At 38.5% G+C, this 14,293-nt stretch overlaps 1 protein-coding gene across 1 annotated transcript in view; it reads right to left on the reverse strand.

The window, feature by feature from the left end:
- Positions 1-1,845: 1,845 nt before the first annotated feature.
- Positions 1,846-14,293, reverse strand: part of LOC113951811 (N-acetylated-alpha-linked acidic dipeptidase 2-like) — a 37,115-nt gene continuing 24,667 nt past the window's right edge. Inside the window, 6 exon segments of the mRNA XM_027653345.1 lie at positions 1,846-3,095; positions 4,675-4,767; positions 5,677-5,758; positions 8,849-9,113; positions 9,776-9,866; positions 11,275-11,366. Of these exon segments, the coding sequence (XP_027509146.1) occupies positions 2,906-3,095; positions 4,675-4,767; positions 5,677-5,758; positions 8,849-9,113; positions 9,776-9,866; positions 11,275-11,366 (813 nt within the window). The 3' untranslated portion in view covers positions 1,846-2,905.

Raw genomic sequence — 14,293 nt, forward strand, 5'->3', positions numbered from 1 at the left:
TGGATATCACTCTCAGTAGAACTTTATAGACACTAATGGAAATAGATTTAAGCTGATTTGTATACTTAGAATGTAGCAGGTTGGGATGAATTGTACGTTCATACAGAGTTATCAGTTAAGTTGACAAGAGGAACAAAGCGATCGATGCCAGCTGTGCATTCAGCCTGTTGTGAGCTGTAATTTATTCTTACAGCTTCCAACTGCACAGGGAAACAAGAGGAGATTATATATTCTTTTGCAGCAGCAAGGTAATGGTACAGAACTTCGAAGGCTAGCTGCCACTGAAAGAGTATGTTTACTGGTGAAACATTTGTTCACTAGTTTATACTGTGAAAGGTATTTCCATAAATGAAGGAGGAGGCACACTTCATCAGATATTTCCTTTTTGTGTGAAATTCCTTGTTTGCCTTATCGTCTGATGATCCTAAAGCAGCAAGCACTGAAAGTTGCCTGCTGCTCACAAGGAAGGGGCACTAAAGGCTTTTTTCAACTATCTAGATATTCTAACCCTCTCTTGGGAGCACATTCTATTACTGCCCATTGCAGTTAAGGTAAAGTTATGATGGAGCAGGAAGAGTGCACGATTTGAAAAAAGGGGAAAAAAACCCAGTGCAACTATTACCAGTCACCATTTGCAAGATACCACATCCTTAAGCAATAAATTCAGCTACAGATGTGGAGATGAACTTAGTAACTGTGAGTATCCCCAGTTAAGTAGAAATAAAGAGAACAACAAAAATGTAGTCACTGTTCATAGAATCTTAGAATAGTTTGGGTTGAAATGGACTTTAAATATCATCTAGTTCCAACCCCACTGCCATAGGCAAGGACACCTAGACCAGGTTGCTGAAAGCCCCATCCAACCTGGCCTTGAACATTTCCAAGGATGGGGCATCCACAACTTCTCTGAGTAACCTGTTCCAATGACTCACTATACTCACAATAAAGAATTTCTTCTACTCTAAACCTACCCTGTTCCAGTTTGAAGCCATTCCTCCCCTTCCTATCACTACACGCCCCTGTAAACAGTCCCTCTCCAGCTTTCTTGTAGACCCTATATATACTGTATATATATATACTGTATATATCGTAAGGCCGTAATAAGGTCTCTCTCAGCCTTCCCTTCCCCAGGCTGAGCAACCCCAGCTCTCTCAGCCTTTCCTCATCGGAGAGGTGCTCCAGCCCTCTGATCATCTTTGTGGCCTCCCCTGGACTTGCTCCAACAGGCCGACATCCCTATTATGTTGGAGACCCCAGAGCTGAATGCAGTTCTCCAGATGGGGCCTCACCAGAGTAGAGAAGAGGGGGAGAATCGTCTCCTTTTTCTGGTGTCCCCAGCTTCGACTACTCATTCTCTTAGGTGTGTACTGACAGGGTCAGTTAAGCACTCTGTTTTTGAGCAGAAGAGGTAAAGCATGGACTGTGGAAGTGTAATTTCCTCCTCATGTGCCTGAGGCTTGATTTGTGAAAAGCAGTTGAATAGTACATTATGAGAACAACATCCAAAGTACACAATCCCTTGTCTTTTAGAGAGGCTTAGTGGAAGTGATGCCAATGAAAGCCTCTCTTCTTGATGGCATATATCCCGCAAAATAACTTCCCAAAGGACTGAAGTGTAGTAATTTCTGGTTCCCTTGTTTAAATTCAGGCATCTCAGATGAGAACAACTCCTCTGTCCTGTTTCTCTAATTCTGTCCCTTTTAGTACCACATCTGTTCTATTCTCCAAAAAACAAAAAGGATTTTATTCCCACAACCTGGTGGAATTTATGGTCGTGAGAAAAACTGTAGTATATTTTATATTAAAGAAGAAATTGGTTAGTGTCAGCTCCCACAAACTGGAATGTGATCAAATAAAATTGTAGCATTTTTATTAGTTGTAAAGCATGTAGATGAGAATTATATCTAAAGGGCAAATGAAGCAAGAATTTTTTTTTCTTTTTTTTACAAATTTAACAGTTTTGTACAATTACCGTCCTCATGCATTTATCTTTGAATGTAAAATCTTTCTTCAAGTCTTATTTGAACACAGAATAATCTCAAACCCTGTGCCAGTAGTGACAATTTCTTCCAGCTCTTTCAGCTGGACAAAGATATCTGCATGAAAAAGATCTCCTGGGAAAATATAGGAACGAAAGCTGCCATGGGTTTGGAACTAGTGAAAGTGCCAAAAAGAGCAGGGATGACAGCTTTTGGTTATCCCCCAAAACCTTTATTTTCCAGAGTGCAAATAAAGGAGGAAGATACATAGTGGCTTTCAGATGGATGGGCATTTACGCCCCTGAGAACATACTTCGGATTTCATCAGTGGGAAGGCCACTATTTTATTTTTTTCAGGAAAAGAGAGCAAAACAGAGCAAGGAGCATTCACCAGTCCTGCTCTATATATTCTAAAACACAGGAGTGTCTTTGATGTCTTATATTATAAAAGTAATTATCAGAACAAGAAAGATGGCACAGGCTGAAAAGTATTATATTTTTTCTCTCAAAATGTGTGCTGTTGATCACTGCTGTGGACAAAAGTTACAGGTAGCTTGGCAAATAACTGGTTCTGTAATGGTACATCCAAAACAACAGGTTCTCAAAATTGGCAGATCTTTCAGAAAACTCTAATTGGGAACTGATTGTTCCTGCTCCCCATCCTCCCCACTCTCCCCACATCCAAATTTGCTTCCATCTGGGGCTGTTCATAAAGCTGCAGTTCTGTCAGTGTCAGAGATGCAGTAATTTCTAGCTCAGGAGTTTTTTGACACACAAAGCTCCTGCTTACCCTGCCAGCACATTTGCATGCATTTGGAAGGTTGGAAACTCAGATATGGCAGGCATTCAGAGGGGACTGGGTCACTGCGGTAGCCTGTCTACTCTGCATGTCAGACTTTGATGTGTGAGTTTTCAAAGCCATCATCCTATGCTACTTCCTTCAGTGTTTCTGCTGCTGCCTGTACAGTGAAGGCTGCAATGGAAATTTGCCTCTTCACTTCTTCCCAGGCTTCATGTTGATCAGCTTTGCTTTGAATATCAAACATGGCATCATAGATCCCTGGGAAGGACTCTCCAGCATACTTGTTGTGACTGCTTGGAGCAAAAATGACATGTCTGTGGGGAAAGAAGAAAAATATAAGTATACTTAATAAGACTATTAGTGGGGGGGGGTGTTCATTGTAGGGAACATCTGTGAATCCCAGGAAGATCCGAGCTTACTAAATACACAGGAAAGCTAGCTGGACATATCTTTAAAAGGACAGGAGCCAGCCCCAAGGGCAACATCTATGTGAAAGGGCACAGATATAGGTCAGGTAGCCTTCTTGGGAAGAAATGACGCATTTGTCTAATTAGAAACAAAACCATGTTACACTTTTTGAAAATGGGAACTCAACAAACCTGTTGAACTAATTTGGCAGTCTGAAAAAGGGAATAAAACTAGTTATAGGCATATCATAAGAAATGGAACAGAAACCTCAAAAATAACTAAGTAGCTGCATGATGGTCAGCAGATCTGGGAAAGGAATGTAAAAAGAGGATAAAAAAATCTATGGGTGAATTAGGAATCTTCAGAGATCAGAAGTGACCATATTGGATCAGAACTGCACAAAAAGTATTAATTTTATTTGTTCGTGCAGGATTTTTTTTCCTAAATAATGGATAGCTGCGTATCTTCTCTTAGATCGGTTTGGTTTTAAATACGAAATATCAAAGCACATTTGCAGCATGTGAAGGAGTCCTCCCAAATCAAAATAAACATTAAAACTACATTAATAAAGGCAAGAAATTAAAAAAGTAAAAAAAAAAAAAAAATATCCAGACAGCTCTAAATGGTACCTAACACTCAACAAGAAGAACTGTAGAAAGCAGCAATTTGATTCTTTCCAAAGTGTGAATGACAGTTTGTCCTAGGAGGATGGAAGTGTGATTCTCAATTCTACCTGCCTGAGGGTCTTCTGGCTTGACATGAAAGCCATCAATCAGTGAGTCAGATATATCCTGTCATTAGGAAAAGGGGGATACTGAGAGCAAAGTGAGGTAGTTACACACCTGACAGTGGAAGCTGGCTTCTTGTCAGGTATTACTAATAAAAGCACTGAGTTTCTGGAAAGAATATAGTAGTTAATGATTTAAGCTATTCCACCTATAGAAGCAGCTAAACCTGAGACAGAAGGGACTCTGCAGCACAGCTCATGGGCCTTTATCCATCCTGTGCTGAAAGATCCCTTCCTCTTCAAGCTCTCTCTTCTCTGCTTCTCTCTTCAACTGACCCTCTCTACTCATCTGTTCTCACCCTTATCTCCCTTTTACTCTACCCTCATTTCTCCTTTTTTTTTAGCACAGTTGATTCTCCACTCAATCCTCATTTTGTACAGGTTCAAAAGAGCAAGCAGTGTAGTACTTCACACCTGCTAGTAGAAGTCACAGAGTATGATGGTGGTGTGGTTTCACCACAGCTAATGAAAGCAGAGGGCCAGACCCAAGGAGGGGAATTTGGCACCACAAGACTGGTGTAGCCAAGGAATTCTCCTTGGGGATTATAAGCAAAATCTACTGCTCACTGGATTGTACCTAAAGCAATGTGTTGAGCTGTAATTCCTATATGAGACCTATACAGAAATTTAACTGGTGGGAGGTTCACCTGCAAAAATACAGTGCCTTAGACAGTGGGTTGAGAAATTACTTGCCTCACCTGTAAAACCTCCTTCCTGGCAAGCCCAGAGGATCAATGAAAGCTCTTTCTATCAACATCAGCTGATCATTCATGATTCTCACTGCGACTGGACTGTGGAAGATGGAGACAGAGGCATTTCACACGGTGGGGAAACATGACTTCCCAGTTTCGTTTAAAGGCTTTTCTTCTTTTTTGGACGGAAATAAAAAAGCTAAATATGTCTACAGTTTTCAAAAAAAGATGAGGTTTTGCAAATGGAGATATTCAATACATGTTTTATTAATACATTGAAATTTCTGTGTTAGAAAACAACAAGATTTCACACTATGCAAAATAAAATGGGAAAGTTTCGGGTGTCAGATACTTGCTTAGTGTTAAATGGCATGAGAAAGATCTCACTTAATAGAGAGCAGAGGAAGGCTGAGATTTAGGTCAAGGTGAAGATAGCTAGATTTTGATGCCCACCCATAAATCAAGTGTCCATACTCCTGTTCTAATCTATACAGTAACATAATAAGGATGGGATTCAGTTGCCTAAACACAACTAACTGGTACCATACTAGGTGCCTAGGAGCACCTGGCCTCCACTCACTGCTCTCAGAAAGCACAGGAGTCCTGTAGGGCCCTTAGGTTTGCAAGCATCCTACAGATATCTCTGAAGCATCATCCTCTCTCCTTGAAGTGTGCTGAATGTACAAATTCTGGCATCACCTACAACACTCAAGTGTAGGTGTCTAAATACAGAGCTTAGCAGTGAAAGTTAAAGCTGGACTATCTGCCTTTCCATGTATTACAATTTTGGTGTCAATCTGACACCTGTAATAAGCTCTAGAGCTGAAACTATTCATCACTGCTAATTTATCTTAGCCTGTCTCAGAGTTCAAGGGCGCTGTAGAGAGACTCCTTGTGTTGTCACTTGAAAGAAAGAACAGCCACCCTTGGTACCTAAGACAGATGTACATATATGCATACACACACAAACACACACACATATATATATAACACTTTTTTCATACTTACTCTTTCTTGTCCACTTGTTCAAGTCTCCTGTGAAATTGATCAGCAGCCTTTGAGAAGTTCACCACAGAAGAAAAAAGAGGATCTAGAAAAGGAAGGACTTGGTGAACAACTTTAGAATATTTACTGAGCCCAATCTACCTTTGAGTTGCCCAGTGGGAGAAACTGGGCAATTTGTCTTGCTGATATAATAGCATTAACTTTTTTGTCTTTCCATAAATGATTAGTTTCCCTAGTGCAGACTTTATAGAGCTGCACTACTAGCAGTAATAGACAAATACCTTGTGCAATTAGACTAACAGTAAAGCAGAATGCATGGTAAAGTTTTCATAAGTTTTCACATCTTCCCTCTGCCTGGCAAGGAAAAACTGGCTGGCATTGCAAACTGGGAGATCTGCAGTCTCCTTTTTAACAAAAGGATGCACTGTAGTGTTTAGGTATAAAAAGCCTGACTTTCATGAAAAATATCAGCTGTTCCAGAAGGCTGTGAAGAACAGCAGGATTTCACTCTAGGAGCATGATGTCCTATTCATAGCATAACAGAAGAGTGTGGTATGTGTATTGAACAGCATTAGGTGAGGCACAAAAGACACAGCTGTCTTGGAACACAGTGATACACACAGTAGATTAAAGCAGTCGAGTCCTGTGGTTGCTCCATGCTGGAATTACAGCATAGGAGGTGTCTCTGCCACAACCCCACATGCTGTCCTGCAGTGCTGCTGCGGGATTTTACTTGCTGTGCCTGATTATGTGCAGTCATAGCTGCAGCTATGGCAGTTGTTTTTTCCTGCCCTGCCCCTGGCAGTACGTCCAAGCCATGTGGAGTAACTTAGCCAAAGAAGGAGAGGTCTTCCTGTTAATGGCAGTAGCAGCTCTGATGATTTTCTTGTGGTAGGCTCTGTTTAATACAGACCTGTGAAAATTATCAATTTATACAAGTAATTTTTGTAGAATAAGTAACAGGTGGATGTTATGAGGAGAACTTCTGGCCCCACCAAAACTCAACTCAATTACAAAGAAGGAAATTTTACACCTTGTACATTTTGCCCACAAGTTTTAGAAAACTAGATAAACCAGAGCATCCTCTCTTTGATTGTACAGGAAAATAGGACATAAGATTAGATCATCTCCTAAATCCAGTCCTCTGTTGGCAACTATTATCTCTTCACTGTTTATAAATTCATCACCCAATTTCATGTGACATGCTTTCTGTTCTCAGGACTCCTATTGAAAGCTTTTCTTCAGTCTCATTTGCTCTTCTGTTTCTAGCAAGCTTATTTATTCATCATGAGCCTACACTTTCTTCTTCTTGTATTAATATTGTTGTTTATGCAATTAGAGACACAGATTTTATGTATGCAGTTTGTTTGTGGTCTGCAGCATGGAGAGACCCATGTCACTTTGAGAGGGTGAGAATTCACACTTGTCTACAACTGTGGCAATAGCTGTAAGTTTGCCAGAGGACAGAGTTCTGCCCTGCTGACATCATGGTTATATTGCAGCAACAGATTATATTTCAGAAGCAGTAGGAGGGGATTTAAGAGAGGAAAAAAAAAAAAAGAAAGGTCATCTGAATATATGTAAGAAACTTTGGATTCACATTTCAGCTGTTCCTGTGCAAAAATGAAGGCTAGAAACTTTTCTCATAAAATATGTGCTTGTAGTAATATGCTATCAGGAAATAAAGTTTGGGGAAAAAAGAAATGTGATATTTTCTAAAATAACCAATACTGACAATACTGTATAGCTAAAGCAAACATGAACACAAAGGCAAATAAAGCCCTTAATCTATTATTTTAAAGGACAATTATGTGATTTATTCTGGTTTAATTAACAATTTTCTGACATTCAGTGTTGTCTGATGCAATAGAACAAACAAAAAATTAGAAATTATAGTTTCATTCAAGAAATAAATTAAAACTCAACAAGCATGAGAGAAGAGACATGAAAATAATGAAAAGACTGAAAAACATGCCTTGCAAAGAAATGGTCAAAATTACACATTGATAAAGCTGTTAAGGAGATGTTTAGTGGTATTTGTGTAAAAAAAAAAAAAAATTGCCTCTACATTCTAGGAACAAGAATAGATGCATTGGTTAGAAGGTAGTTTGGTCAACTTCTAATATGAAATAGAGAAAAAAAAACCAATGAAAATAAGTTATTTCACATAAATTTTGGTAGATGTTCTATTACTATAAAAAAAAATTTCAGATATGCTGAAATATGCTGCAGTGAACACTAGACAATACTGAAATAAATCCCTGTGTTATGCAGAATCTCAGACTAGATGATCCATCACACAAGGCTTTCTCTGTATCCAGAGGCTTTTTTACAAAAAGGGGTGTCTTTTAAAAACAGTCAAGAATTTTTCACCTAAACCATTACATCAAGTTTAAAATGTAATTTTTAATTATCCCCAAAGGTCGATTCAATTTGAGTTACTTCTAATGCATAGTCCAAAAGAGGACTGCATCTCCAAAAAGCTAATTTATGTCTCTAAATTATTGGTCCATCAGATGGTAAGTGAATTAGGACTGACTGAAAAATCTCCTTAGTACAGAAACACAAGAAGTTAACAAGGCAAGAAGGAGAAAAGAAGAAAGAGAGAGAGAGAGAGAGAGAGAGAGAGAGAGAGAGAGAGAGAAAATTACTGTGGAAGCCATCATAGCCTGGGACCCAGAGCGCTCTGCTGCTTCAGACCTGTTTTATATGCTACAGAGAAATGTGTTCAAGTGCTTAGCAAATGGATGTGTTAATGCAGGAGAGCTAGCGAAATGCTTCTGTGGCCTAAAACTGGTAGCCATGCACTGAGGCAGATGGTAAACAAGTTCCCTGGAGATCAGATGAAGTCTTTGACGCAGGAGGCGCAGGCGCCTGTGTCTCTCAACTTCCAAGAAATCACCATAAGCATTTAATTTGTCCTCTTTTTTAAGCAAGAAAATGAAGAGCAGGCTGAGATATCTCTCTATTCTGCATCTGAGGTCCCTGACTGCCCATGAACACCTTAATAATACCTATATTTAATAATATGCATGAAATTAGAGGCTCTTTCTTATGATGGCAAAATTCAAACAGGAAAATAAGGAATTCAGTTGCAGAGCTGTAACAGATATGACATGCCCCTGCATGATTCTAATTAACCTATGTAAGAGACAGTCTTGTGGCTATTACTCACCAAATGACACTTTGTAAAGTTTCAGCTTTTCTTCATGCTTCTTGGCCAATTTATAGATTCTATTGCTATATCCTTTTAAGGCTTCTCCATAATCTCTACAGTCGAATGGAATGACCTGGGAATCTGCCAGTTCATAAACCAGTTTTCCTCGTAACTGGGCAATTGTTAGCTGTTTCTTGAAAGTGGGGTCGTAAAATTTTTCCACTAGTTCAAATGTCTCATACCCAGTGTGATAAACAGGATAATTGCTGAATTTGTCTGCTTTCTGGAAAAGATCAAGGAAATTTGTCAGTGCTCTGTATTCTGACTGCAGTTAAGAGATGTATTGATCACTTAATGACAACGATGTTTCATACAGTTTCCAGAACAAAAAACCTATTTGCTACACAACACAATTTTCTATTCTTCATTTTTATTTGGTCATCTTAAGAAATTAAACCAGTCTGAATCCATGGACTGTTGCAGAGGATTAAGTAAAATGGCTTCCTTCTCTCTACCTACACAGACTCGTCTTCAGTTCCGTTGCACAGAGATTGCCTTCACCAAGAGTGAAAACAGTTTTGGGTTTTGGATAGCAAAAGTCCTCAATCACAGCCCCTTTTTATCTTGCATAGCTATTTCTAAACACAGTCATGGAAGACTTGTATATTAAAAAGCTTACTAATAGCATGGTGAAATGAACTGTATACCTTCAATCTAATTCTATCAATACCTTTCTGTGAACTTGACATCCTACAGAATATACTACATCACTGCAACATGTTTTCTTCTACAGACATTTAGATTTCTTGCTAAATTAAGAAATGGCACTGATATACAATCCAGTCAAAGATGCTTTGAAGCTTGTTTATTAATTCTGAATAAATGCTTGTTACAGGATGACTGCTCAGCACTATCAAAATTCTTCAAGCAATCTGGCAGACTTACCCTATTTTTGGTGTAACGAGCTCTGCCTGATGCAATTCCCAGTCGCTGAAAGTAAGCTTCAAAATCACTGCCTGACCCCAGTTTATTTATTCTACATGTAGAAAAGACAACATCTTAGTGAAAGCATTTACTGAACAGTAGTAGTAATTTATGCAAAATGCAGATTTTTCAGAGAAATTGAGGTCTCTTCTTCTGGAGGGCACATCAGGGACACTGGTAAGATCAGAGGCTAGATGAGTGGCAAGCTTAATTACTTAACTGATTTTATTCCAACATGCTGATTCAGTATTCAGTACTGCTAGGAAGATCTTTTGAAGGTAGTAATCCTGATTATGACACTGACCACATTTCAAAAAACAAACAAACAAACAAACCAACAAAACCCCCACACATTATGCACGGGAAACATAAAATTGTATCAGACGTGTCTCTACCATCTTAAAACATCAATCAACTATTTCCAAACTAATACGAATTGGGCAGAAATATATGTAAAGACAGATGTGTTTATGTACTTGGCACATTCCACAGCAGAATCCAAGACTGATAAATAATTTCCACTGCAGAAAGTGATCAGCATTGGTACCTACGGGTCACTACTGCCATCTGGTGGGGAGATGTGGCATGACAGGGACAGAAAATGGCAGTAAAGACGCCTAATATTCCAAGTATCTTCACATATTTACGTTTGATATTAAGTTTTAGGTTTATATGTCTAGCCTGGTGAATAATTTGTGTTTCTCAGCTAAAAAAAGACGTTACTTCTGCTCCAGATGGAGTTCTTCTGTTAGTATAAATTTCTGCAAGGAACTAACTGTATCAACTGAGAAAGATCAGATCTGGTAGCTTTTTCAAAAGGAAGAAATCTCAATGAGTCTCATGAATCCAGAAACTCATCTTAGCAGGGCCAGAAACATGCAGAACATTTTGGTCAAATCACACAGAGGGGCAATTCTGTTTACCTTATGTGAGTAATGCTGCACTGTGAAAAAGATTTAGCCCTCTGAGTCACAGGCTGTAAGACTGATGAGGACTTTTAGTACCCTCAAATATGAAGTTTTAATACCCTCATATATAGATTTGTAATTTAATACATTTATATCCCTTGTGTAAACAAAGAATAATTATCACAAGTTTTTTAATGGTCGCTTTTTAATGACTGCTCTAGGCAGCTTCTTTCAACTGAGCATTTGCTTATCCTAACAATTTTATCTCATCTAGTTGGTGACTAAACTATTTTTGAACTCTTTCCCCACCCTGCTTTTTTTGATTGCTCTCCAAATTGCTTTTCTACTAATTAAAAGTATGAGACTTTATAATGTTATCATAATTTTTTTAAAAATTATTTTACTATAAAAGATATTTCTAAAAAGTCACCTTACGCTAAAAGGTTTTGTACTGCTGTCATAAATAGCACATCTCAAAAAATTCTGAAGAGTAGACATGCTATGATATGATACAATATTGGGAGAAAAAAACCCAACAAATTAAAATCTTACCTTGGATAGCTATTATTTTCAGTTCCAGGGTCTTTCTCAAGCCAGCTCTCATAAAGAGACTTATTTGCATAACCCTCATCAGGGCTTAAAATCTGGAGAGGAAAATATTGTAGTCTCATTGGAAGTACCTCTAACTCAATTCATTGTCAAAGGAGCCCTTTAGAGCCACCTGCATCATTCTTTACCAACAGTATTACTGCAGGCAGGGAAGTACACATACACTGTTTACATTTGTGACACATATTTATGGATCCCAACCACAAAAAGCATCTCACGGGCACTTGGAACCAACCACAGACAGTAGGGAAAAGCAGGTTAAAGATACTAGCTAGAGCTCATCTGCTACTGGAAGAAGTGGATTCTAGGACTTCTTACCACCTTATAGCACTGTGTATGTACACACACAACAGCATATATAATACTATGAGACTCTTCCAGCAGCCAGGATGCCTCAGCTGCTCTCCTTTCTGCAGGCAAGGGGAGATGACAGCCATAACCCCGTGGAGGTTTGCCCTGCACAACAGCAATATTCTCTCAACAAGGCTAAACCTAAAATTTGATTGCTTTTTATATAGGAAAGTTACAGAAGAATTGTGCTAGAAGGAAGGGTCCAAACCAGTCATATTACAGCAGTCCCAAGGGAACTCAACCAAGACTGGAGAATCATTGTGTAAAACATTGTATGTACAAATGCATGTCTCACCCTTACCTTCAAAAAACCAAAAAGCTCTGTAACTAGGATGGAAAAGGTAAATATTAGTGCAGTCATCATGCTGCCAGGAAAACTATGAAAGTGTGTAAAATTAGTTGACCAAAGTTCTTAGAAAATCTGTGGCAGAGGTAAAAATAAATCAAGACTCCAGCCTTGGTCTCCATCTACACTTAAACAACCTTTAATAGACATGATCCTTTAAATATAAGGTTGCTTATGATGTGTAGAGGATTGGGATTTTTTTTCCAAAATACAAAGCATAAATGTTCATGGCTAGATACATGACCCCACCATATTACTGAGACTTAAATTCTGCATTGAAAAACATACAGACTCCAACTTGAAAATCCAAACAGTTCTGACCTCTGAGATGTTGTCAGCAGCTAGCAGAAAAATAACAACTTTGTGAAATAACTGCTTGGCTGCCATCATTTTCAGGGCACTTTGGTTAAGTCCTAGGGCTAAAATGAAAACAGCACATTAATAAGTGCAAGCTGAACTCTGACATATGGGAACAAAAGCACTCCATGCTCTGGCAGAAATATTATTCTGACACATCTGGTCATGTAAAAACCTTTGCCCAGCTTCTTCGTACAACACTGAGAGCATAGTAAAACATACTATTTACCCTGACTTAGATCCAAATCTAGAATCAGCATAAGCTTCCTGCTACCTCAAGGAAGATGCAGAGTTCTTAAAGTATAACTGAAGCAGTGATGATCAGAACAGGGGAATTGGAACTGCGCTATTGCAGACACTGTCTGGTGATGACCAAATATCTAAACCCTAGCAGTGGAGCAAGGCCAAAAAAGACAGTCAACAGCTAAATATACTGTCTGTATGCAGTGGACCACAGTTAAATGCAGAACTCCTTGAAAGAGAACACTTCACGTGTACACTGCATTTCTTTTTGGTGAGAATTGGCTCACTAAAAAATAAGAAGATCAAAGAGATCTTTGGATTTTGGACTGTTTAATATGAACAGAAATAACCTTCCTTTGGATATGCATAATCAGATGTCAGGTTGTAAGGTTTTGTACTGTTTACATCATGTTTCTACAGTTAAAAGTTAACATAACACGGAATAGGAATTTTTTTTTTTTAAAGTCAGTCTTAAGTACTTTGCATGGTACTTTAATGGAAATTTTCTACTCAAATCAGCAATAGCTGACTTAAGATCAAGAATGAGGTACTATTTTTAGTCCAGAGTACCTTTTTTAACTTTGTTTATCTTTTGCAGGAAAATGTCTTCCTGGGTAAGTGGCTTGCTGCAGACAGAAAGTAAATTATTTTATCCAGGGCCTGCAGCACTAAGGACATGAAAATTTTTATATACAAAAGAGAATGCCCTTCAGTGTGCAAAGTGTCAGAGCTAACATTTGAATAAACATAGCTTCTTCCCCTGCAAGGATGAAAGAAAAGGTTAAGATAGAAAGAATTTATAAGGAAATAAAGTGTAGAAAAGAAAAGAATATCATAGAATGGCATAGATAAACCTCCCCTGATCCAAACCATGCCATTTCAGGTTTTAAAAGAGTAACGCTTTTGAAAATAACTCAGGATGAATGCATCTAGTGGGATGGGAGACTGGTAGCTGGAGTCATCCTACCAAGTGCAATCACGGATTTTTATACTGGACCAAGCCACCCGAGTTCCCTTCATATCAGGGGAAAAATTAGTTTGAGTTCTGTACATCCAAAGGTGGAAAACCACATTTGGTCAAATGAATCTCATCCTAAAGGCACTTATTTCTACCCCATGCCTTTAAAGGCAGCCTACATTGCTTAAGTCAGTCAGAGATGTGTTCTGTTAACTGAGATGAATGTAGATCTGAGGATAGTGGCAATGACTCATGCTAGGTGCCTAATCTGGTTAACTCCTCATATGCACAAGGAAGTTCCATACTTTAATGGATCACAACCTTTCAGCCTGATGAGAATTTATTCTGAGAGCTGAAAGTAAAGAAGACATGATTAGACCACTTGTAATCATGCAAATATACATGTCTGGCCTGTTACAAAACCTTCTCAATCCTTCAATTTTTATTGCATACTTCAAAGGCTCAGTGAGATATGAAGGAGATTTGGGAGAATAGACACAGAGAGGAAATAGTAGCTAGTCAATATGAAAATTATTTCCTTCAATACTTATCACTTTAGAGAACTGATCTTGCCCAATGTTTTATCATCTTGTTTTTATTATGATTGTTTTTACTGTATATTGAAAATAAGATTCCACTTATGTCAGTGACACATTTCAACCTTTAACAATACTGAGGAAGCGTGAGCATGGACTGTGTACTGCTGA

This window comes from Corapipo altera, unplaced genomic scaffold (assembly GCF_003945725.1).
Source record: "Corapipo altera isolate COAL_440 unplaced genomic scaffold, ASM394572v1 0, whole genome shotgun sequence".
Lineage (NCBI taxonomy): Eukaryota > Metazoa > Chordata > Aves > Passeriformes > Pipridae > Corapipo > Corapipo altera.